At 45.1% G+C, this 26,266-nt stretch overlaps 2 protein-coding genes across 5 annotated transcripts in view; one reads left to right on the plus strand and one right to left on the minus strand.

Moving 5' to 3' along the window:
• The window catches only part of USP6NL (USP6 N-terminal like), a 256,503-nt gene that overhangs the window by 50,207 nt on the left and 180,030 nt on the right, over positions 1–26,266 (plus strand). For 2 of the 4 annotated variants that reach the window (XM_089311763.1, XM_089311765.1), the window contains exon 1: positions 14,836–15,029. The exons of 1 other annotated variant lie outside the window; for it this stretch is intronic. The gene's annotated coding sequence lies outside the window, so the exon portion shown is untranslated. Of the gene's footprint in view, positions 1–14,788; positions 15,030–26,266 lie in introns of those variants that run through there. One more of the 4 variants, XM_051821561.3, reaches the window with a different exon arrangement.
• Positions 14,547–15,047, minus strand: LOC149122664 (uncharacterized). Its single transcript, XM_089311260.1, has one exon. The coding sequence runs from the start codon at positions 15,045–15,047 to the stop codon at positions 14,547–14,549; it is 501 nt and encodes a 166-aa protein (XP_089167386.1).

Here is a 26,266-nt window from a genome sequence, read left to right on the forward strand (position 1 = left end):
ATATTGTAAACAAGGCTGTGGATTCTAATTATCTCATTAAAAATACTCCTAGAAATTAAATTACAGAATCAATGTATTTGCACAATAGGATCTAGCTCACAGATGCCAACATGCCCTCTAGTAATTCTACTATGTACACTCTGGCCAGAGCTGGTGCGAATGCCTAGGTCATATCACTGTGTTTTTGACTTATCCTTTATGCTAACTTTAAAAAGATGTATTTTCTTTTCATTTTCTCTTTTTGTAATGCTATTGTGGTAAGAGCCCTTTACATCAATGCTAGCCTCTTAACAGCTTTTTAAATGTACAACACACTGTTGTAATCCACAGACACAATGAGTGACCGATTCTTAAACCCTTTGACAGGATGACAGGTGAATGGCTAAATTCTGTTGACCTCAATTTACGTGGATTTGATTGCTTATGAGCCTGAACAGCCATTTATTTGTCATTTGTATGGATATTTTTCATGAATTTCCTTGTCATGGGCTTTGATGGCTGCCCAGTTTTCCTTTGGAGTATTTGTGTCAAGACAATATTTATGTATTCAAGCAAGGCAACAGCAATTATTACTCTTTTTATGTAGAGTGAAATTGACTCATGAATGGTTGACAAGCCTCCTACATAAGAACCACCCGCCACTTGACAAAATGTGGCACCTCTGCAGACCTGTTGGATTGGATTCTCCACATTAATATCAGCTCTGTGAGAGTAGGAACCAGACATACCTTCTTCATCACTCATACTGTAGTGTGCAGCACAGTATTGGCAGGTCTAGGAGCTTAATAAATACTGTCTGAGATTAATAAACTCCCCCTATTCTTTGCTTTTTGGAAGTCTTGCCTGCATAGTATACCTGCCTTCTTATTGCCAAATTAGGGTAGGCAGTTTCACTTCTCAGACCAGTGTAAAACTACATCTTCTGAGTTGGGGGGAAACATGGCTTGAATTCGATGTTATGCTTCTGAGCTCAGAGGGAAGGAGGAGGTGACCCACAATGAAAGTTAGGGAGTAGGGCAGTTAAAGGGCATTTGTAGGTCCTCTACTCAAGTCCCGCTGCTTATATGTACTCAATGGGGTTTGTTTGAAGGCAGGGAGAGTGGGAAAGAGGGAAGAAGGAAACAGTAAAGTGTAGTATGGGAAATTTAATTATCTAATGTCTGCCTTAATTTTAACATGATATTACAAAGAGTTTTCAAAAAGGTCAAGGAAAATGTTTATTCTGAAAAAGTTATCCAGCGATTTGAGAATTTTTTTTAAAGATTTATTTATTTTATTTGAAAGGCAGAGTTACTGAGAGAGAGAGAGACAGACAGACAGAGAGAGAATCTTCCATTTACTGGCCCATTCCCAAATGGCCACAAAAGCAAGAGCTGGGCCAGGCTGAAGCCGGGAGCCAGGAGCCATAGGTGTAGGGGCCCAGGGACTTGGGCCATTTTCTGCTGCTTTCCCAGGTGCATTAGCAGGGAGGGAGCTGGATCAGAAGCGGAGCAGCCAGGGACCCATATGGAATGCTGCTGTGGCAGGAGGCCGCTTAACCCACAAAGCCGCAGTGCTGGCCCCTGATTTGAGAATTTTTTTTTTTTTTGACAGGCAGAGTGGACAGTGAGAGAGAGAGACAGAGAGAGAGGTCTTCCTTTTGCCGTTGGTTCACCCTCCAATGGCCGCCGTGGCTGGCGCGCTGCGGCCAGCGCACCGCGCTGATCCGATGGCAGGAGCCAGGTGCTTCTCCTGGTCTCCCATGGGGTGCAGGGCCCAAGTACTTGGGCCATCCTCCACTGTACTCCCTGGCCACAGCAGAGAGCTGGCCTGGAAGAGGGGCAACCAGGACAGAATCTGGCGCCCCGACGGGGACTAGAACCCCGTGTGCCGGCGCCACTAGACGGAGAATTAGCCTAGTGAGCCGCGGCGCCGGCTGAGAATTTTTAATACCCAAATAAACTCCCCCTTAATTCCACTTTTCCAGCACCCTCATATTTACATCTAGAATTGAAGTAAAGCAGAAGTTACCCATTTTTAAAATAGGCATGCTAATAATGTAAATAAAATATTCAGTTTCATCCATTATAACCCTGCATAGGATCAGGGCTAAAGAAATAACCTTTCTGTGATGAAATATCAATGAGGCTCAGAAAACCTGGAGTAGGAATGAATTCATTTGTCAAGGGGCACAAGAATTTTGAAGTTCTTTTTATGTGAGCCACAGCGGCCAGAGTTGTTGACTATTGTACGTGAGCGATTGAGTTGCTGTGCCACTTCCTGGCCCAGAATTTAACTAAGGTTTCGCAAAGGCAGACGAGGCATCGGAATCTGATCACCTGTGTTGTAGCTCTCCATTGGCCAATAACTTCCATGAGGGCAACCACTTCACTGTTTCGCTCGCCACTGAACATCCAGGTATAGCCGACAAAGAGTCTGGCCCTCATTAAGTACTCAGTAAATATTTGTTGATTGAATGAGTGAATGAATGCATTTACATAAATGAAAATAGTTGAGCAGGTACCAAGATTAGGCGTTAAATAAATTTTTTGAAAATTCTTCCATCGCTCTACAGTTTTAATTGGAGTTTTTTGGTTTTTGTTTTTGTTTTTGTTTTTATTTTTCTTTTTCGGAGAGTCAAGTCGTTTTCTTTTTACTGTCTGGTGAATTAGCTCTAAACTCCTTGGTCAGGCCCGTGAATTCCTCCGGGATATGCTCTCCAGTTACGTTCCTAGAATTACTAATGTACTGACACCAGTGGTCCAGCTAAACAGGGACAATTGCTCTCTCGTTTTGTAAAGTGGACCTTTGCATTCTTCTGCTGTTTGATTCTCTCCAGCCAGGACAACATTCCTTCTCCTCTGTTCAGACTTCTGTCACGCTGCCTTGGTGAACAACAGGATGGTTTTCCCAGCATCCTTTCTCTTCTCTGTGCTGCTTCCCCAATTTTTCTTTAGGGAGGGAACCTCCTGCAGGTTGGAAGAAGCTCAACTCCTTACTGGCGCTAAAGGAGGAAGAGAGCAGTTAACATAATCCTACCTGCAGGCTGTGGGTGTTGATTCAATGCATAACAGAGCCTGAGCAGAGACAAATCTTTGCTGGGTTGCTCACTTTCTTTTTTATTGTATTTATTTGAAAAACAGTTACACAAAGAGGTAGAGAGAGGGGGGGGGGGGTCTTCCATCCATTGGTTCATTCCACAGATGACCACAATGGAAAGAGCTGTGCTGATCTGAAGCCAGGAGCCAGGAGCTTCTTCCAGGTCTCTCTTGTGGGTACAGGGGCCCAGGGACTTGGGCCATCTTCTACTGCTTTCCCAGGTGCATTAGTAGGGAGCTGAATCAGAAGCAGACCAGCTGAGTCTCGAACTGGTGCCCATATGGGATGCTGGCATTGCAGGCTGAGACTTTAACCCACTGCACCACAGTTCCGGCCCTGGTTGCTCACTTTCTAATCCAAGTGAGGTAAGGAGGCAGGTAGCCCTGGAAATTGTTGGTCAACAGGTGGAGCTGACACAGTGGGAGGCAAAAAAGAAGCTGATCCTTGACAGTATCATTGATATCCCACAAAGCCCATCTTCTACTAGGTTTTGGGTGATGTGAGCCAATGAATCATCTTTATTGTTTAGGCCAGTTAGAGGTTTCTTTGTTATTGTTATTTACACACTTACTATCCTTCTTCTTAAAAACTGGCAGTCCAGTCTCCCTCCTCAGCATTTTTCCATATTCCTATTGGTATATAAGGATATCACACGAATATATATATAATATATATACATGTATATTTAAATATTGCTGTACAATGATTTCCCGCAGTTTGTTATCTGAACAAATTCATTTATTAAACAAATGAGACTTTCAAGGATAGATAAATTTCAGTGGTTATGGAATTAACCTGGGAAAATTAATTGATCTACTTTATTTATATGGAACTTTTCTAGTGTGGTTTAAAAATACCTTATAGGGGCCGATGTTGTGGCATAGTGGGTAAAGCTACCACCTGTGTTGCTGGCATCTCACATGGGCAACAGTTCGAGTCCCAGATGCTCCACGTTTAATCCAGCTCTCTGCTATGGCCTGGGAAAGCAGTAGAAGATGGCCCAAGCACTTGGGCTGCTGCACCTGCATGGGAGACCTGGAAGAAGCTCCTGACTCCTGGCTTTGGATTGCCACATCCCTAGCAGTTGCAGCCAACTGGGGAGTGAACCAGTGGATGGAAGACCTCTCTCTCTCTCTGCCTCTCCTTCTATCTCTGTGTAACTCTTTCAAATAAATAAATAAATCTTTAAAAGAAACAAAAGAAAAAAATCTTTAAAAAATTACCTTAAGGGGCCGGCACTGTGGCGCAGCGGGTTAAAGCCCTGGCCTGAAGCTCCGGCATCCCATATAGGCGCCGGTTCTAGTCCCAGCTGCTCCTCTTCTGATCCAGCTCTCTGCTATGGGCTGGGAAAGTAGTAGAAGATGGCCCAAGTCCTTGGGCCCCTGCACCCGCGTGGGAGACCCAGAGGAAGCTCCTGGCTCCTGGCTTCGGATCAGCGCAGCTCCGGCCGTTGCAGCCATCTGGGGAGTGAACCAGCGGATACAAGACCTCTCTCTCTGTCTCTACCTCCTTCTGTAACTCTGTCTTTCATATAAATAAAATAAATCTTTAAAAAGAAAAAAGAAGAAAAGTAGATAATTGGACTTTGCCATAATTGAAAACTTTTATGTCAAAGGATTATCAAAAAAGTAAAAAAACAACCTATAGAATGGAAAAAAAATTTGCAAACTGTGTATCTGATAAGAGTCATAAATATATAAGGAACTTTACAACAAGAAAAATTTCAAACAACCCAATTAAAAAATGAGCACCTGGGAGAAGCTCCTGGCTCCTGGCTTACTCCTGGCTCAGCCCCAACCGTTGCAGTCATTTGGGGAGAGAACCAATGGATGGAAGATCTCTCTCTCTGTCTCTTTCTTTCTTTCTCTCTGTATCTCTGCCTTTCAAATAAATATATAAATAAATACTTAAAAGCAAAACAAAACAAAAAATGCACAAATAACTTGAATAGATATTTCTCTGAGAAGATACTAAAATGCCCTAAGTACATGAGAAATGCTCAACGTTCTTAGTCATTAGGGAAATGCAAATCAAACACTGACAGGGATTCCTGTAATCACAAAAACCAAAAATAACAGGCGTTGGTGGGGATGTAGATAAATCGGAATTCTTGTGCGTGATTGGTGGAAATGTAAAATGATTCAGCTCCTGTGGTTGCCGGAAATGCGAGGTACTTCTTAATGGATGTGGGGTTTCCTTTCAGATTCATGAAAATGTTTTAGAACTGAATAGAGGTGGTGGTTGCCCAGTATTTTAAATGTACTAAATGCTACTGAATTGTTCACTTGAACAATTGAATGAGTCAGTAGGAGCAAAACATATGTTTAATGCTCAGCTAGCAAATATTTTTCAAAACTGAATTAATGAACAACTGTTATTCTAAGCTAAACTTCCAAAATGGATAGAGAAGAAAGCAGCATTACCCCAACTGTGGGATGTGTTCCGTGGATGGTAGGTAAGATAAGTAACACTTTAAATAATATTGCCTCACAAAGTAAGAAATGTGAGTTAACTTACAAGAAAAATAGTAAGTTATAATGGTATGAGGATGGGGAGGGCAGTGAATGGAACTCGGGTGATTAATGGGACAAAGTAGTGTAAACAACTTCCGATTTGGACTATGAGACCCTGAGTTTTTTGATATCCATGCAGTTTCAGACGTATCTCTAAGCCCCTCTCACTGCAGTTCCTACCTACCTCCTAGAGCTTTTGTAGAAAGTGCTGTACAAACCTAAGGTATCATTCAGTGACTGTTTGTGTTGGATGCTTTGTGTATCCTATGGACTGAGAGCTCCTGGGCTGCATTTCCTGGGTCTCTTGCTAGCAAAGCGCTGATGAAGTGTAGCTCGGGCCAACGAGACGCACTTGTGGGATGTGGAAGGTACAGGGAGCAGGTCATTCCTCCTGTATTAGCAGTGGCAGACATGAAAGGTTTGACAGAAAGAAGTTTTTGCAGTGAGGATGGACTCCCAAGAGCATCCCTAACAGGTCCTGAGCTGCAGGGCAAGTGGGACTTGGCCATGATCATCTGTCATTTGCTGGATTTTGTGATCTATGGGAACAGCAGTCTCCTGACTTGGTTTCCACAGCTGATGTGGAATAGCCTGAAAGGTAGTGCTGGTCTACTCTGAAGCTTCCTCTGCTCACTTCTTTCAGAGGCTTTGTATGCATTTGATTCCCTATATTGAATACCTTTCTGCCAGTAGTACCTTGAGTAGTTCCTTTTTTGTTTACTGAACTCTCAATTGAGATACCATGGGTTTCATTAAACTTATGATAAACTGCTATTTTAATAGTACAATGATAGTTAATGTTTGTTGATTGTTTACTATCTACTCGTCACCGGATTGAGCGTTTTACATACATAATCTTACTTGGTTCTCCTAAGAACCCTGTGAAGTAGTTTCTGTTACTATCCTCATTTTACAGGGGAATGAGTTGAGGTAGAGTCGCATAACCAACTAAAGTCTCAGAGAGCAGCAGAGTTAGGATTTGAACTCAGGTGGTCTGACCCCAGGGATTGCTCTCTTACTCTATCTACATTCTTTAGTTCAACTCTGTACACTGAGGTTTACATCAGGGCTGAATTCAGAAATGCCTGAGAGATTGACAGACCAACATTCACTGGTTCACTCACCAATGCCTACAATAAATAGCAGGGACTAGGGCAGGGCTGAAGGCTGGAGCTAGGAACTCAATCTAGGTCTCCTACATGGGTGGCAGGGACCCCATTATTTGAGTCACCCTAAACTGCCAGCCAAGGGTGAGAATTAGCAGGAAGCTGGATTGGAAGCTGAGTAGCTAGGAGCTGAACCAGGCACTCCAATATGGAATATGTGCATCCCAACTGGAGTTGCAACCACTAGGCCAAACATCAACCCCAGAGGCTTTGGGTTTTAGGAGGCTGTCACAGCACATGTACTATGTATAACTTATGAAGTGGTATAAGTGGGATCTGTAACAGCACTTGGTAATGGAGCACCCTAGGAGTGCTGCAGCAAACTGAATGTTCATATTAAATAAGACAATGACAATAAATACCCAGAGGAGAGTCTAGTTTATTTATTAAAATTTTAGCTAAAATATAGCTGAACTTAGCTGCAGTATTACTATGGTTTGGATATGGTTTAAGAGATTCCAGAACTGTGAGCTAAATAAACCTCTTCTTTGCAACTTACCCACTCTCAAGTATTTTGTTACAGTAATGGAGAACAGACTAATACAAACATTTCTTGTCAACTCATTCCAGGCATCTGCAGATGTGTAAAAAACCACACTAAACTCAGTCGCTTAAGACAGCAATCTATATTGCTCTCATGGTTCACTGGGTTGACCAGGCTCAGCTGAGATAGCCTCACTTGGGATTTCTCATGGGGTTGCACAGTTGTGGCTCAAGGCATCTGGAGGCCTGACTGCTGGCCATTAAAATTGCCTGCCCACAAGGCTAGCAGACCATCTATACGTGGCCTCTCCATGCAACCATGGGTTTTTTCAGGAAAGTGTCTGATTTGGAGAGGAAGTCTGCTAAGAATTGCAGTGACCCAGGGGGAAGCTGCAAGACTTCTTACCATCTGGTAGAAATCACTCAGCATCACTTCCACTTTAGTTTCTTTTTGTCAAAAGTGAATCACAGGGCCCGGTGCTGTGGCGTGGTAGGTTAATCCTTCACCTGCAGTGCCAGCATCCCAAATGAGCGCTGGTTCTAGTCTTGACTGCTAGCTACTCTTCAAATCTAGCTCTCTGCCAGGCCTGGGAAAACAGTAGAATATGGTCCAGGTGCTTGGGCTCCTGCACCCACGTGGGAGACCCGGAAGAAGCTCCTGGCTCCTGGCTTTGGATTGGTGCAGCTCCAGCTGCTGCGGCCATTTGGGGAGTGAACCAGCAGATGGAAGTCCTTTCCTTTCTCTCTGTCTCCTTTCCCTCTCACTGTCTGTAACTCTATCTTTCAAATAAATAAATAAATCTTAAAAAAAAAAAAGGTGAATCACACGACCAGCCCAGATTTAAGAGGAGTTGCATAAAAGAATGTGAAAACTGGGGAGAAGGGGCTGTCTATGAAAACTAGCTATCACACAGCTTAGTTTAGTTATATGCACAAGCATTTACAAGTTAATTAAAAAGTCATGTACATGAGGCCAAAATTTTATCACCCTACAATGGAGACAAATATGCTATAGCATTGTACTTAAATTTTTAACTTTTTAAAAAATAATTATTTATTTATTTATTTGAAAGGCAGAGTTACAGAGAGGGAGAGAGAGGGTGAGAGATCTTCCAACTGCTGATTCACTACCTAAATGGCCAAAATGGCTGGAGCTGGGCCAATTCAAAGCCAGGAGCCAGGAGCTTCTTCTGGGTCTCCCATGTTGGGTGCAGGGACCTAATCCCCTGGACCATCTTCTGCTGTTTCCCAGGCCATTAGCAGGGAGCAGGATTGGAAGTGGAGCAGCTGGGACTCCAACTGGTGCCCATGATGCCAGCTTTGCAGGAAGTAGCTTTACCTGCTATACCATGGCACCAGTTCCTTTCCTCTTTCCTCCTCCTCCTCCTCTGCTGCCTCTTCCTCCTCCTCCTTCTTTCTTTTAAAGATTTATTTATTTATTTGAAAGGCAGAGTTACAGAGAGAGAGGGAGAGGCAGAGAGAGCTATCTTCCATCTACTGGTTCACTCCCCAAATGGCTACAATTGCTGGGGCTGGGCCAGGCCAAAGCTGGAGCCAGGAGTTTCTTCCCGGTCTCCCATGTGGGCGCAGGGCCTCAAAGACTTGGTCCATCTTCCACGGATTTCCCAGGTGCAATAGCAGGGAGCTGGATCAGAAGTGGAGCAGCCGGGACTCACTGACACGCATATGGGATGCCAGCCTCAAAGGCTGTGGCTTTATCCACCCCACCATGGCACCGGCCCCTATTTTTCACTATCTTATAACACTTTTTAATGTAAGTGTGCTTTATGAGACATAAACAGAAGATAAATAAATGCCATGGTATCTCAGCAGTGGCCAAGTGGATGGTTAAAGTATCACAACTGTTGAAGAAATTCTCCAAAGCTGTAAACATGTAGTGAGATATTTTTTTTCAAATGGTGTGGCATCATTATAGATTTCTGGTAAACCATGATAACCACTTTGGTATGTAATCAGGCACTGGGTGGTTTGTGAGCGAAAGAGCAGAGAGGCAGCCTTTATAGAGGAAAACCAGTAAGCAAGTCAGAGTCAGTTCTGTTTTTTCTTCACTTTTTTTTTTTTTTTTGCGGGGGGAGTCACGGATCCCTTTGGCATATGCAAAATGTTAGGAACTTTCTGCCCAAATGCATATCTTATTCCTTCCTTCTCTCAGTCCTTTCCCCTGCTCTCCTTTCCTGCTTTTTTTTTCCTGCTCTGCTCCTCTGCTCCCTCCCTCCCTTCTTCCCTTCATTCCCTTTACAATTATTTAAGAGCAATGATTCTTTTTTTTCCAACTTTTATTTAATAAATATAAATTTCCAAGGTACAACTTTTGGATTATAGCAGCTCCCCCCCCCCATAACCTCCCTCCCACCCACACAACCATCCCATCTCCCACTCCCTCTCTCAACCCATTCTTCATCAAGATTCATTTTCAATTATCTTTATATACAGAAGATCAACTTAGTATTTACTAAGTAAAGATTTCAACAGACTGCACCGACACAGACACACAAAGTATAGAGTACAGTTTGAGTAGTAGTTTTATAAGGGCAATGATTCTGTATCAGACACTCACCAATGAATAGGATAGAGCAGAAGACAGGTAAGTTCCCCAAGGACATGGCATGTATATTCTGAAGATGGAGAGCTAGGAAAAAAACAAAACAAAACAAAACAAAACAAAACAAAACAAAACACCCTAAGCCCAGTGCAAAATAAGACAATCTCAAAGTCAGTAACAAACTCTCACATAGAATTTAATGGAGTTCGCTGAACTTCCATGGACTCTGCTCTGCAATCAAAAACTTCTCTTTTAAACCAAAGGATACTTTTTTAAAAAAGATTATTTATTTATTTATTTGAAAGTCAGAGTTACATAGAGAGAGAAGGAGAGGCAGAGAGTGAGGTCTTCTGTCATCTGCTGGTTCACTCCCCAAATGGCAGCAATGGCCAGAGCTGTGCCCAGCTGAAGCCAGGAGCCAGGAGCTTCTTCCAAGTCTCCCACGTAGGTGCAGGGGCCCAGGGACTATGGGCCATCCTCTACTGTTTTCCCAGGCCATAGCAGAGAGCTGGATTGGAAGTGGAGCAGGACCTATATGGGACACCAGCACTGCAAGTGACGGCTTTACTTGCTACGCTACAGCGCCGGCCCCAGGATAACTTCTTTATATTGCAGTGTGCACCTGATTGGTGATCAACACATCACATTTTCACCTACACTGCACACATAGATGTTGATTGATGGAGTATGTTTTTACAGTAATGGAAAACAGACTAATACAAGCATTTCTCATCAACTCATTTCAGGAATCTGCAGATGTGTAAGAAACCACACTAAACTCAGTCGCTTAAGACAAGCAATCTATGTTGCTCTCATGGTTCACCGGGTTGACCAGGCATGTTTCAATAGCTCACAATGGCTTTCTTATCAACAGAAGGGCACTGACTTCTTATCAAACTTCACAAGTTACTTGACTTGTGAGTATGTGTATGCGCCCTGCAAGGTTTTCCATAGCCTCACCTGCTTCCCTCCCCGACCTCAGGGAACTATCAAGTTATCCCTCTTAAAAAAATTAAGTGGATCAGATAGCCATGGATTCACATTTCAAAGTTTCAGTTTACAGGAGATTCTAGGAACCAACCCTTTCATCTGTATTTTGAAGATGGATAATTTGCTTTGGGAGGTTTCTTTTTTTTTCCCCCTCTGTGTTCTATATTCTTATGTTCCCACCACAAATTGTACTTCTGGCCTTCGTTAGTCCAGGATTCTGTACTTTCACTTTTGGCAACGTTTTAAGTGCTGTCATTAGCATAGCACATGACTTTTGCAAAAATGAAGCGCAAGTGTGCATCTCTCTTATTCCATTGATAGGAAACGTGGGTTTTCAACCTTTGGTATTTGTGAGATATTTTAATTAGTACTGCAAATTGTGAGCCCTACCTCCTTTAACTTTTTGGTGATTCATTAAGCTTTTATCCTTTCTTCAACTGGAACAGCACTTTAGTATCACAATATGATGTCGGAACAAATATATTCATGGAGGGAATATAATCTAAATGTAATTATTAATTAAAATTACTAGCCTTTTAATCAAAATTATTAAGTGCAATTATTTAGAGCAGAGATTGGTAAACTATGGCCTTATGGGTCAAGTTCACCTATTTCCATAAGTAAAGTCTTTTTTTCCTAATATTTATTTATTTATTTTTATTTGAGAGGCAGAGATGGAAAGAGAGAAAGACAGGCCTTTTACCCACTGGTTCACTCCCCAGATGGCCGCAATAGCCAGAGCTGCGCTGATCTGAAGCCAGAAGCTTCTCCTGGGTCTCCCATGCGGGTGTGGGGGCCCAAAGACTTGGGCCATCTTCTACTGCTTTCCCAGCCCATAGCAGAGAGCTGGATGGGAAGATAAGCAGCAGGGACTTGAACAGGTGCCCATATGGAATGCTGGCGCCACAGGCAGAGGCTTAATGAAACCCAGCCACTCTTATTCTTGTACATATCGTCCATGGCTGCTTTCCAATGTATTATCTTCCCCGCTAAGAAAAAGTCTGTGCATCCCTTGTTTAGAGAAAAGGTGATTCTACCTGTATTTCTTCGATAATCATTGACATAGATACCATAGTACATTGACATATTGCCAATTATGCCATAGGCAGATGGCACAGGCATACTGCAGACCTGCCATATGTCAAGCACTGTGCTAGGGATGTGTAGTAAAAATTCTTTCATTCTTAATTCCTAACGGTATTTCCAAGGTGCTTAATAATGAAAATGATGGCAAATTCTTAAAGTTACAGTACTTAAGAACAGTACAGGATGTATACTGAGGCGACTGGCTGTCGACATTTGTTAATATATGGGGATTTCTGAATTTTAATAGCATGATAGAATCGGAGTGAGTGCTATTATTGAAGCATAAGATTGAGCCAATGAACTCACGATGGAGCCCCAAAGAAAGTGTTTTTTAAAGTGACTCATAATTAACAGCAAAGCATCTGAAATTTCCACCTCATTGTGCCAAATAAGACTGTGGCCGGGGTTGTCTCTCCAAAATCTCTTTCAGTCCGTTCACCAGTTACGGGGTTTTCTCTAGGCTCTTTGCAGTGAAGTCCCTTGAGTGATGCCTCTTGTCTCTGTGGTTCCCCAGGTCTCACTAAGTGATAGATGCTCAGCCACAAACATGGTTTTTTTTTTTTTTAAGTTTTTTTTTAAAGATTTATTTTATTTATTTGAAAGTCAGAGTTACACAGAGAGAGAAGGAGAGGCAGGGGGGGGGGGGTCTTCCATCCTCTGGTTCACCCCCCAATTGGCTGCAACAGCCAGAGTTGTGCTGATCTGAAGCCAGGATCCAGGAGCTTCCTCTGGTCTCCCACATGGGTTCAGGAGTCCAAGGGCTTGGGCCATCTTCTACTTCTTTCCCAGCCCATAGCAGAGAGCTGTGTGGGAAGTGGAGCAGCTGGGACTTGAACCTGCGCCCATATGGGATGCTGGCACTGCAGGTGGCAGCTTTACCCACTATGCCACAGTGCCAGCCCCAAATGTAGACATTTAATTCAGTAAATCTTTACTCAAGTTTTTCCATGTGCAAAGCAATCTGCTGGGTCCAGTGGGGGCCCCTAATGCAACACCAGTGAAAGTACAAAAAGTTGGTAGAAAAGCAGAATGAAAAGATACATTTTTTTGGTGTGTAAACACAAAGGCTTATTGGGGCCAGCGCTGTGGTGCAGTATGTTAATCCTCTGCCTGCGGCACTGGCATCCCATATGGGCATTGGTTCTAGTCCGGGCTGATCGTCTTCCAATCCAGCTTTCTGCTACGACCTGGGAAAGCAGTGGAAGATGGCCCAAGTGCTTGGGCCCCTGCGCCCACGTGGAGATCGGGAAGAAGCTCCTGGCTCCTGGCTCCTGGAGATGAGCGCAGCTCTGGCTGTTGTGGCCCTTTGGGGAGTGAACCAACGGAAGGAAGACCTCTCTCTCTCAGTCTGTAACTCTACCTCTCAAATAAATAAATAAAATCTTTTTTTTTTTTAAGATAAAGGTTTACTCATTTGATGGTAAGAATGGGATAAGCTGCCTTGAGTATATCGTTGATCCTCAGTTGTGGGGACTGTAGAGGAAGACACCTTTTGCGTGTTATGTGCGTCTTGTGTGAACATTCTTAAGTCCCCACGGAGTTCAGGCTTTTGGCTGCTGGAAATGGAGCATATCCCAATTTGTGTGATCACTCATCTGAGACTTCAATAACTTTGGCACAAGTATTTGGGAGTTGAAAAAATGTCCCCTGTCCTTCAAATTCCTGGTCTGCTTTTACTCCATTTATGAAATTAGTTATACCATTTTTTTTTGTATCAGGATCATAAAAAATACACTAGTTTTCATGAACCTGGTTCAGAAGAAAGGCAGGTGTAAGTCTGTATTTTCTTAAGAAGTGTTCACATGAGATCAGAAGACTGGAGAGCTACAAGGAGCCGAGTCCTAACCTCACTCACTTCTTCAAGTCTGTGTTCTGGGGAAGAACCCGGGACTCCGCATCCTCCTTCCCAGCCCTCCTGAGCAACACCGTGCACAGCACCCACCCAGCACCCAGTTTCTTCGTGTCAGTTTTCACCAGCTGGAGAAGAGAGATAGTAGCAACAGCACAGACCTGCCGGCTTTAGTAATTCTAGTTCAGGAAGCCTTTTAGTTATGTGCACACCCTAACTTTTCTAGTGTCTACTGCATAAATCATTTAACTGTCAGCTAATTACAGCGTTGGAAAGTTTACATCATTCATCTTTTTATGGCACCTCTTAATGGAAGACTGTGGAGATGGAGTCTCTTGACAATTTCCACGATATAAAAAAGGAAAGCTGACCTACAGAAAGATGGGACAAAGATGAACACTGAGGCACCCTGAAGCAGCAATGGGATCGGACACAGTAGCCTACTTAATGCCGCGATCTGTGCGCGTGGAGCCAGTTCCTGAGAAGCGACCCAAGTGTGACTTGCCATTTCACCGACTAGATTATCTCCAACTTGCCACCAAGCACTCCGCTTGCTCCGGCAACTACCCCTAAGAGCAGATACTATTAGCCCACTGTACAGAAGAAGATCTGACAGCAGATAAGCTCTGGAGCCAGAGAGGAAGAAACCAGCCAGTCTGGCTCCAGGAACCACGCTCTTGTCCCCTACTCTGCTGACAGCCCGCCAGGTCTCAGCCATTCTTTTTGACACATCAAGTCGCACACGCCAAGTGTCGGTCATTCCCGTTCAAACGCCTCGAAGCCCTGCTGTAGGTGTTGGGCCTTCCCTGAACTCGCGCCTAGCGCTCAAGGAAGCCGGCTTTGCGCCCAGGGATTCCAGGGGGACCCCGCGCCTCCACCTGCAGCCCCGGGCCCGCGCCCCCGCGCCCGGCGGGAGCGCGCACGACGGGAGCGCGGGAGTGGCGCGCACGTGCCGCCGGGAAGGGGCCGCCCGGGCCGCGCCAAGATGGCGGCGGCCGCGGCCGCAGCGGCGACGGTTGGCGGCGGCCCGTGAAGCGGGCGGGGCCGGCGGCGTGGAGGCGGGGTCCCGGGCGAGCCGCCCTGGGAGGCGGGGGCCGTTTCCATAGCGGCGGCAGGAGGTGTCGCGCCGGGGAACTTCCTGGTTCGCGGGCTCGGCTTTGCCGGGATCCTCTTGGAAGGGAAACAATGGGGTGGAGGGCACTGCGGTAGCCGCCGCCGCCGCCGCGCCGGACCAGCTTGGCCGCCGGGGACTGCCCGCCCTGCCCGCTGCCCACTGCTCTCGCCGACGGGACCGTCCGGAGGTAAGTTCCTTTTCTCATCCCTCGCCACAGCCGGCCGGCAGCGGCGGCTTCCCGGGGCGACCTCCCGGGCGGGGATTCGGAGTTGGCCCCAGGGAGCCGGACGCCGCCATTCCCGGACCCGGGAGGAGGGGACGCAGCTGCGGCTCGCGGGCACAGCCCTGGAAGCGGACAGGCTGCGGAAACGTGCGCGGGGTGCCCTCGCCGGCTTCTCCCCCGCTTTGCGTGTTGGGGGGGTCTACGGGGTGATTGGCAGGTTGGCGGGCGCCGGGCTGGGGGCCTCGCGGAGGGGGCCCAGGCAGGGGCTGCGGCTGCCCAGCTCCCGGGTTGGGGGGTGGGTGGAGCCCGCTGCCCTCTCCCCCGGTGCAAGTTTCGGTCCCGGGGGAGACGAGTCTCCCTTGCAAGTTTCGCTGGCGTCCTGCAGAGTGCGAGCGGGCAGAAGTGAGGCAAACTTCGTGCTCTGAAATGACTGCCTTGGTGCGGCGGAACTGTCTCTCCCTGCGGCGGGGCGAGCATGGGGGTGAATGAGGGGTGTGGGAGAAGCCTGGGAATCTGTGCACCTTGGCAAAGTTTTGCACAATAGTTTGGAGCTCACGAGTGTGGGGCGGCGCGGCGTTTGCAGTGCGGGAGCACGGTTCCTCGCAGGTGTTTGAAAGCTGGAAAACGCTGGAAGCCTGCGGACGTTTCTGTACTTTGGAGATTCTGTCTCTCCTCCTGCCTCTTTTCCACGCAGATGAGGGAGACTGTAGACTTGAGCACGCCTGTCCCGTACGGGACTCGGAAGGCTTGTTGAGTTGGAAAATACCCCATCTTTGGACATAATGCGACACGAATGGAGAAAATAAAAGTGGGGATACTGTCTTAAGTATTTTACTTTCTGGAAGAAAATGATTTCAGTCCTACATTAATCCTTTTAAAAAAGAAAAATCTTTGGGGGGTAAATATGGTTTTCTGGCTCAACTTTGAGAAGTTGCACAGAAGTTTATGATAGATCACCCTGGCTAAGTTGCTCCTATCCTATATTGAGTCTCTGGGACGAAGGCAAGGTGGTTTTTCCTTTCCTGAAGTCATCTTAATAAGAATCAATAAATTAGCCAGCATCAAACGAGTAGAAGTTTATTTGCTTTTAGTTTTTATTCAGCCAAACCCTAAAATTAACAGAAGTTATTTCTACATTTTGCCATTATTTTATAATTGAATTTGTAAAGTTGGTATAGTTCTTTACTTAAAATGGGTTTGGATTCTGTATTCCAATTAAAGTATGGCAAAGCAGAAAAGAAATATATTACACTCAGAAAAGTAAAAATTAACTTGCAAAGAAAAAACAGCCCTAATTGCAAATACAGGTATCCCGAGTCAACAGAAATTCCTTTGCAGATTGTGTAAAGTAATGAGTTGTCACACAAGCATTCACAGCGTGATTTGCCAAATAGTAAGAATTTGAGTCCTGAGACTTAAGTGTATATGCCTACTTACTGTTTTTAGCTGGGCTGTGTTTCAGGTAAGGATAGTTCATTGCCAGTTTTTTTTTTTTTAATAGATATATTCATTTATTTGAAAGGCAGAGTGACAGAGAGGGAGAAGCTGGGAGCCCACAATTCCGACCTGTTTTCCCATGTTGGTAACGGGGGCCCAAGTACGTTCCCAGGCACATTAACAGGAAGCTGGATCAGAAGCCGAGCAACCTAGGCTAGAACTGGCAATCTCAGTAAGCAGAGGCTGAACCCTCTGTGCCATAACTACTCCTCCCCTACCCCCCATTACTAGTTTTAAGAATGTTTTGAGATGCACATACCTCCTAGGGAGGACTCTGGTTAAACAAAGCGGTGAGCAGTAGTGGCTGGTTGGGTGCTGTCCGTTAATGGACTGACAACCCTCAAGTATTATAGGGCACCAAGAGAGACCTATCCGCCACAGCAGATGCAAGCTGGCTGGCTGGTCTGTCTTTGCTGTCTGTATCAAGTTATTCTTACATTTTGTAGCCAGTGAAGATGAGTGAAAAAGAGGCCACTAAGTTCAAGCTAGTAGCAAATGGAAAACAAAAACACCTGCTTTGGGTAAAAAGTGCCAGGAGTGTTAAGGCAGTTTGAAGTTGGAATACGCAAGCTTTTGGAATTGTTGCTTCAGCTAGAGAGAAGGAGACAAGTGATTATGTTTTCTGGTCTATCTTTGCAGTTTCACTGTAACCATTCTTGTATAACTAGTGCCGTTGAGACCATTAATTATCAGAAAGTTACTGTTTGTCCCTGTATCCCTCTGTGATTTTTGAAAAGGTATATTCCGTTCTCAGATGTGATTTAATTATATTTGTTGATTCATTTTTCCCTTGCATCTTTACAGTGGAAGTCAATATAGAAGTAATACTTTGAAAGAAATCTGATTTCTAGTGCACTTTTGGTTAGTATTTGGGGATTAGCGAATGGGACCCAGAGTTACGAAGACATGGATTCTCAGCTGGCTTATCTCATTTCCAGGCTCATGCACGTTCTTAATTTTTTTTAAATTTATTTTTTTTAAAGCTTTCATGTACTTATTTGAGAGGTAGGGTTACGGATAGAGAAAGAGAGAGACACAGAGAAAGGTCTTACATCCGATGGTTCACTCTCTGAATGGCTGCCACTGCTGAAGCTGTGCTGATCAGAAGCCAGGAGTCAGGAGCTTCTTCTGGGTCTCCCACGAGGGTGCAGGGGCCCAAGCGCTTGGGTCAACTTCCACTGCTGTCCAGGCTATAGCAGAGAGCTGGATCAGAAGTAGAGCAGCCGGGACACAAACCAGTGCCCATATGGCATATGGGGGGTTGGGGTGGGGAGTGGGGTGCTTAGCCTGCTACGCAGGTCCCTCCATAATTTTTTTTTTTTTTTTGACAGGCAGAGTGGACAGTGAGAGAGAGAGACAGAGAAAGGTCTTCCTTTGCCATTGGTTCACCCTCCAATGGCCGCCGCGGCCGGCGCGCTGCGGCCGGTGCACCGCGCTGATCCGATGGCAGGAGCCAGGAGCCAGGAGCCAGGTGCTTCTCCTGGTCTCCCATGGGGTGCAGGGCCCAAGCACCTGGGCCATCCTCCACTGCACTCCCTGGCCACAGCAGAGTCCCTCCATAATTTTTAAAAGCTTATTTCTTTGTAAAATTGGGGAGAATTGTAAATTCTAATTTATTTGATGAATATTTCAACAGCGCCTTCTGTGCACCTGGGAACCTTGTGTTGAGTACTTGTTTTCAGCCATGTGGGATGAGTCCTTTGAAGTAGAGCACAGGAGGCTATAAAATCTGTAGCTTGGGAACCTAACTTGATTTTGGGGGAGTCAGGGCACGTTTTCCTGAGGAAGTGACTTGGAAGACCTGAAGGGTGTGGAGATCATAGGAGAAACGGAGAGTTGGGTGGGTGGGAAGCCGGGAGAAGAACATGTATACAAGTCAATGAAGAGGTGGTTGTGAGGTTAAGTAAGTCAGAATGCTTGTATGTTAATTCCCTACAGGGCTCGTAACTGATTACTAGTACTTATGCACATAAGACTCTTGGCACCATTCTCTAACCATCTGAATGAAGTGGCTCAGTTTTGTTCCAAAGCCATTATAGAAAGGGAGTCAGCGCAGGTGACTAACCACATTAGACCTGGCGTCTAAAGTCTGTTGGTTCATTTGCTTGCTAGTTTCTATAGCTGTGAAACTGGCATTAAATATTAAATAAAATATTCTTTGATTTCTTTACAGGGATATTTTATGGTATCTGTGTAGTTTTTGATTGCATTCTTCCTTTGAAGAGCTTAGACTACCTTATTTAAAATGCCTACTTCTCATTAAAGTAATCCATCCTAAAATAAGTAGCAGGTAGTTCATTTGCATCCAGAAGGGTCAGGAATGATTTTGGAGTTTCACACCTTACTTTTTAAATTGTTTTTGGATCTAAAGAGATTACATATGATTTAGCTATTCTGCAAGAGGTACATATTACACCTATGCACCTTGCTGAAATTGATAGGAGAATAAAAAAGTTATAATTTTATCCTAGAGTTTTCCTTTTACTGAGTTCACATGAATTAAAAACATTAATTTTCACATAAAATAAGTGAAAGTGCCATTTAAAAGCTTCTTAATATATTAATTTTGTAAGGTTGTTACATAGATCACTGATGGCAAATTAATATTTTATTATGGATTAATATTATTTATCAGTCACTTGGCTCTCTTATGCTTTTAAAAGTTTGTATTTGTTTCCATTTTTATTCGAAAGGCAGACACACCCACATACACACAGAGACACACACATATAGAGATCTTCCATCTGCTGGCTCACTCTCCACATCTCTGCAACAACCGTTGCTGGGCTGGGTCAGAGCCAGGACCCTGGAACTCCATCTGGGTCTCCACTTGGGTGGCAGAGATCCAGCTGCTTGAACCATCATCTTTGCCTCCCAGGGTTTCCATTAAGCAGGAAGTGTGAATGGAAGTGGAAGAGTCAGGCTTTGATTTGGAACGTTGGCATGCCAAGCATCAGTGTAACCTTTGCACCTAATGCCTACCCAAGGCTTCTTGTTATTTCTTTTTTTTGATATCTTAATGTTTATTTGCATATCCATGATAATGGGAGAAAAGACAAGGTAAAGTATGATTTTGAGTCAGTTACAGGGGCCTGCACTGTGGCACAGTGGGTAACGCCCTGGCCTAAGTGCCGGCATCCCACATGGGCGTTGGTTCGAGACCCGGCTGCTCCACTTCCGATCCAGCTCTCTGCTGTGGCCTGGGAAAGCAGCAGAAGATGGCCCAAGTCCGTTGGCCCCTGCACCCATGTGGGAGACCGGGAGGAGGCTCCTGGCTCCTGGCTTCGGATCAGCGCTGCTCCTGCTGTTGTGGCCAATTGGGGAGTGAACCAACGGGTAGAGGACCTCTCTCTTTCTGCCTCTCCTCTCTCTGTGTGACTCTGACTTTCAAATAAATAAATAAATCTTAAATAAAAAAAGAAAGTTACAGTGAAAAAAAATGGACTAGATGGGGAGGCTAAAGTGTAGAAAAGTTAGAGGTGTGTGTGTGTGTGTGTGTGTATGTGTGTGTTGGGGGTGCTGGATATTTTTGTGTATTTCCCTAAGGCATATATTAAAAAATAATGAATTGGTATGTAATAACTCTTTATTGACAATAATATTAAAGCTAATTTTAGGGGCCAGCGCTGTGGCTCACTTGGTTAATCCTCCGCTTGTGGTGCTGACATCCCATATGGGCGCTGGGTTCTAGTCCCAGTTGCTCCTCTTCCAGTCCAGCTCTCTGCTGTGGCCCGGGAGGGCAGTGGAGGATGGCTCAAGTGCTTGGGCCCTGCACCCGCATGGGAGATCAGGAGGAAGCACCTGGTTCCTGGCCTCAGATTGGCATAGCTCTGGCCGTAGCAGCCATTTGGGGGGGGGTGTGAACCAATGGAAGAAAGACCTTTCTCTCTGTCTCTCTCTCTCTCTCACTGTCTAACTCTAGCTGTCAAATTTAAAAATAAATAAATAAATAAAAAAGCTAATTTTAAGAACCTGTTTGTCTCATCTGTTCTGTGTTCATTTTTTTCTCTTTCATTGTTTTGGGTTGATTCTTCAAAAAGTTCATGGAAAATACAAATTATGGAATAACTGTGCATGGCTATAAAAACTTTGACGGTTGGGGCTGGTGTTGTGTGATATTTGGTAAAGATATCGCCTGCAACACTGGCATCCCGTATGGGCACTGGTTCGAGTCCCAGCTGCTCCAGTTCTGATCCAGCTCCCTGCTAATGGCCTGGGAAAGCAGCGGGAGATGGCCCAAGTACTTAGACTCCCGCCACCCATGTGGGAGACCCGGATGAAGCTCCTGGCTCCTGCTTCAGCTTGGCCCAGCCCCAGCTGTTGGGGAGTGAATCAGCAGATGGGGAATCTCTGTTTCTCAAACTCTTCCCCCACCCCCGTAACTACACCTTTCAGATAAATGAAATAAATCTTTAAAAAATTTTTTTACAGCTAAATGGATATGTCGATTTTGTTTCCATGAACTTTTTGAAGTATTCTTGTAATCTTATCAAAGTTTAGTGTTAATTGAGTTTTTTTCTGGACAATGCAGGACCTTTAAAACATTTAATTTCTTCCTTTCCTTAATTCATTATGGCCATGTTTAAAAATGCATATATGTCGGGGTGGGTGTTTGGTGCAGCGATTAAGCTGTGCTTGGGATGCCTACATCACCAGAGTACTGGCGTTCGAGTCCCAGCACCACTCTCTCTTCCGCCTTCCTGCTAATGTACATCCTGGGAAGCAGCTGATGATGGCTCAAATACTTGGATTCTGGCCATGCTTGTGGGAAACTCAGTTTGGGCTCCTGGCTCCTGGCCTTGTCCTGTCCTGGTTCCTATGGTTATTTGGGAAGTTGAACCAGTGGATGGAAATCTCTCTCTCTCAAGTAAATAGACTTATGTATAAAAAAGTAAATCTACTTAAAATTGCAGTGGCATATTTTTGTTGTTTATGCTGTTACTGTTCAGTAAGACTTGTTGCATTACTGACCTTCCATCTGGAACAATTTTCTTTCTGCCTGAAGAATACCTTTCAGGATTTTTCTCAGAGTGGATCTAGTTTTGAAAAATTTTCTAACCTTTTATCTGAGAAAAGAATTAGCATTCATCCTTGAATTATATTCATCCTTGAAGTATATCTTTTCCTGGGTATAGAATTCTGGAATGGAGGGGCTCGCGCTGTGGCAGAGTAGGTTAAGCCTCTGCCTGCTGTGCCGGAATCCCATAAGGGTGCCAGTTCGAGTCCCGGCTACTCCATTTCTGATCCAGCTCTCTGCTAAGGGCCTGGCAAAGCAGTGGAGGATGGCCCAAGTGCTTGGGCCCCTGTATCCATGTGGGAGACCCAGATGAAGCTCCTGGTTCCTGGCTTCAGATCAATCTAGCTCAGCTCTGCTCTGACCATTGTGGACATTTAGGGAGAGAACCAACAGATGGAAGATCTCTCTCTGTCTCCCTCTCTCTGTGTAACTCTGCCTCTCAAATAAATAAGAAAATCTTAAAAAAAAAAAAATTCTGGATCAGAACATACACTGGTTTATGTTAGTTTTTTGGAGAGATTATTCTATAAAGTTTTGGCATCCTTATTTCTATTCAGAAGTTAGCTGTGGTTTTTGCTTCTTTTTTTGGTTATTTGTTTCTTGGGCCATTTTTTTTTTTTTTTTTTTTGACAGGCAGAGTGGACAGTGAGAGAGAGACAGAGAGAGAAAGGTCTTCCTTTGCCGTTGGTTTACCCTCCAATGGCCGCCGCTGCAGCCGGCGCACCGCGCTGATCCGATGACAGGAGTCAGGATCCAGGTGCTTTTTCCTGGTCTCCCATGGGGTGCAGGGCCCAAGCACCTGGGCCATCCTCCACTGCACTCCCTGGCCATAGCAGAGAGCTGGCCTGGAAGAGGGGCAACCGGGACAGAATCCGGCGCCCCGACCGGGACTAGAACCCGGTGTGCCGGCGCCGCAAGGTGGAGGATTAGCCTATTGAGCCACGGCGCCGGCCTCTTGGGCCATTTTTAATATTTTCTTTTTGACTTTGAATTTAAGATGATTTTCTCTCCGTCTCTATTTCTGTCTCTGTCTTTTTGCCTTTTCTCTCTCGGTCTGTTTCTTGTTTGGAGTATCCAGACTGTTTTGATGCTATGACTTGATGTGTTTCATCAGTTTTAGAAAATTCTCAACCATCATCTCTTTAAATGTTGCTTTTCTCCATTCTCTTGCTTTGTTGCCATTCTCTTGCTTTGAGCTCTGTTGCACCGTGTTAACCCTACTCACTGAATCCTCTGTGTATTTTACCGTTCCTTTTGTTTTTTCATACTTTTGTTGCTTTTTTGTTTTGGATATTTTCTTTTGATCTGCCTTCTAGTTTACTAATTTTCATCTCTGTCTAATATGCTATTTTTTTTTTTTTCTAAATTTTTTTTTTTTTTTTTTTTTTTTGACAGGCAGAGTGGACAGTGAGATAGAGAGACAGAGAGAGAAAGGTCTTCCTTTTGCCGTTGGTTCACCCTCCAATGGCCGCCGCTGCAGCCGGCGCACCGCGCTGATCCGATGGCAGGAGCCAGGAGCCAGGTGCTTTTCCTGGTCTCCCATGGGGTGCAGGGCCCAAGCACCTGGGCCATCCTCCACTGCACTCCCTGGCCATAGCAGAGAGCTGGCCTGGAAGAGGGGCAACCGGGACAGAATCCGGCGCCCTGACCGGGACTAGAACCCGGTGTGCCGGCGCCGCAAGGTGGAGGATTAGCCTATTGAGCCACGGCGCCGGCCCTAATATGCTATTAAGTATATTCTCTGGGTTTTAAATTTTGGCTGTTATATTTTTCATTTCTAGAATTTTATTTATTTTTCAAATGTGCTGCGACTTTTTAAAAATAGCTTTTGGTTTCCTATCAAAAATTTCAAACTTTACACATTTCTTTTTGGACGGAGTAAGCATGGTAACTCTACTCCAGGGTCCTATGAATTTTTCCTTATATTTTCTGTATTTCTAAAGGAGTTTTGTCTCCTGTATACTTGCTTGTCTTTGATTGTGTGCTGCTCATTGTGCTTGAAAAAGTATTCTAGAAGTAATCCCAGGTGTAGGTAAGGATTTTTCCATTGCTCTTTTTTAACAAATTGAAATTTAAAAAATTATTTATTTTCACTTTATTTGAAAGAGAGAGAGAGGAAGAGAGAGAGAAGGGTATTGCCCATCCTCTGACCTACTTCCCAGATGCCTGCAACAGCTGGGACTAGGCCAGGCTGAAGTGAGGAATCAGGAACTCTGGGTCCCCACCTGAGTGGCAGGGTCCCCAATACTTGAGCCATTACCTGCTGCTTTGCAAGGTGCGTATTGGCAGGAAGCTGAATTGGAAGTGGGAGGTCCAGGACTTGAACCACTCCTCCACATGGAATGTGGGCATCACAAATGGCTTCCTAACTGGTACACCAATTGCCTACCCTGGAGGTTTTTTTTTGTTTTTGTTTTTTTTTTCAGTAATGCAAGACTTGGTTTAACTGACTTCTACCTTTTCTTTTGTGAGTCAGTTTCTTGAGATTTTTATTCTAAAGCAAAGGATGGCTCTCCCTTGGGGCTTCTTACACTCTTGACAATTTTGTTCTTGGCCATTTGGAGAGTGAACCAGCGGATAGAAGACTTTTCTATCACTCCCCTTCTCTGTCTGTAACTCTACGATTCAAATGACTAAATAAGTAAATAAAAATAGCAAAAAAAAAAAAAAAAAAAAAGTTTTGTTCTGTATCCCTCAATACTACCTGATTGCTGTTTAGCCTCTTGGATACCATTTTGACCAGGCATGCTTTTTCATTGTAGATCCTTTACTTTCTTGGACTGTGGCTAATGTGTGAGAGAGAGAGAGGCAATATGAGAAAGAAAGAGAGAGCGCGAGTGAGCGAGCTCTCCCATTTGCTGGTTCACTCCCTAAATTCCCACAGCAGCTGGGGCTGGGTCAGGCTTAAGCCAGAAGCCAGGAACTCAGTGTGTGTCTCCCATGAGAGCAGCAGCTATCCAAGTGCCTAAGTCGTCACCTGCTGCCTCGCAGGGTGTACATTAACAGGAAGCTGGGGTTGGGAAAACAGCTGAGATCTGAAGCCAGGCACTCTGATATGGGATATGGGCTTTCTAACTGGCATCTCAACTGCTATACTGAGTGCTGCCCCACTCCTTCCTTTTTTCAAAATAATTAAGTATAATGTACATACAGTAACACGTACTAATCTTAAGCACATACCTCAAAGAATTTTTAAAATTAGTTAAATTTAAAGGCATAGCATCAGAGAGAGGGGGAAGCTGCTCAGCTTCCATTCTGGCTCCCTGCTAATGTGTCTGGAAAGGCAGCAGATGATGGCTCAGGTGCTTGGGCCCCTGCCACTCATGGGCAGCCCCAAGCTCCTGGCTTTGGCCTGGTCCACTTGTGGCTATTGTGACCATTTGTGGAGCAAACCAGCAAATGGAAGACTTACCTGTCTCTCCTTCTGTCCCTGTCGCTCTGCGTTTCAAATAAATACATAAGTAAATCTTTAAAAAAAGTTTCTGTGAATGTTATTAGTTGTGTCACTATAGGCAGTTCATTATATAGAACATTTTTTTTTTTTTTTTTTGACAGGCAGAGTGGACAGTGAGAGAGAGAGACAGAGAGAAAGGTCTTCCTTTGCCGTTGGTTCACCCTCCAATGGCCGCCGCGGCCGGCGCGCTGCGGCCTGCACACCGCACCGCGCTGATCTGATGGCAGGAGCCAGGAGCCAGGTGCTTTTCCTGGTCTCCCATGGGGTGCAGGGCCCAAGCACCTGGGCCATCCTCCACTGCACTCCCTGGCCACAGCAGAGGGCTGGCCTGGAAGAGGGGCAACCGGGACAGAATCCGGAGCCCCGACCGGGACTAGAACCCGGTGTGCCGGCGCCGCTAGGCGGAGGATTAGCCTAGTGAGCCGCGGCGCCGGCCGAGAACATTTTTGACACCCCAGAAGCTTCTGTCACACTCCTTTCCAGTTGGTATTCCTGCCATCCTTACCTTAGATAGCAAGTTCTGAGTTTTCTGTCCCCACAATTTTGAGTTTTCTAGTTTTTCATAAAAATGATATCTTACAGTTTGGACTTTTGAAAACATGGCTTCTTTAATTCTATGTTGTGTTGTATCAGTGAATTTCAGTGATATTGTCTGTAGCGATGGTGTTCCTTTTTTTTGCCTTATAAGTATTCTGACTACTGTGACTGCCTAAATGTTGCCTGAAAACTTAGTGGCTTGAAAAGAAAAGAATGATGTTCGTTTTGCTCACGGATTTGTGATTTGTGAAGCTTCTCCGTGTCACCTGGTTTCAGCGAGGGCTGCTGGGAGGCTGGACCTTGTCTGAAGGCCGGCTTCCATGTGTGCTGGCTGACGACAGGACACCTAGGTGATGCCTAACTGTGTGGCCTCCGCTTGTCCACAACACGGTGGCCGTGTTCCCAGGGAGAGGGAAGATGGAGAGGGGGAGACAAGGTGAGGCACGCAGAAGTTACAGCGCCTCTTACGGCTTTGCCTTCGCGCTTGTGCAGTGTTACTTCCCCTGTGTTCTCTTCTTCATGGAGGTAGAAACCTACCCAGGTTTAAAGAAGAATGGGACACAGACTGTGCTTCGTGATGGGGAGAGAAGCTTCTGGAAGAGTGTGTGCAACCAGAAATATTGCAATTGAATGTTATTAGAAAATACAGTCTGCTGTAGTGGTAGCCTAATACTGTAATACATTACAGTATATGTA

This window comes from Oryctolagus cuniculus, chromosome 13 (assembly GCF_051225735.1).
Source record: "Oryctolagus cuniculus isolate XC-2025 breed Fujian yellow rabbit chromosome 13, ASM5122573v1, whole genome shotgun sequence".
Lineage (NCBI taxonomy): Eukaryota > Metazoa > Chordata > Mammalia > Lagomorpha > Leporidae > Oryctolagus > Oryctolagus cuniculus.

Excerpts from the sequence above, each read along its gene's own strand:
- LOC149122664 (XM_089311260.1), bottom strand. The coding sequence starts at position 15,047 with ATGAGAAAAGGAACTTACCTCCGGACGGTCCCGTCGGCGAGAGCAGTG.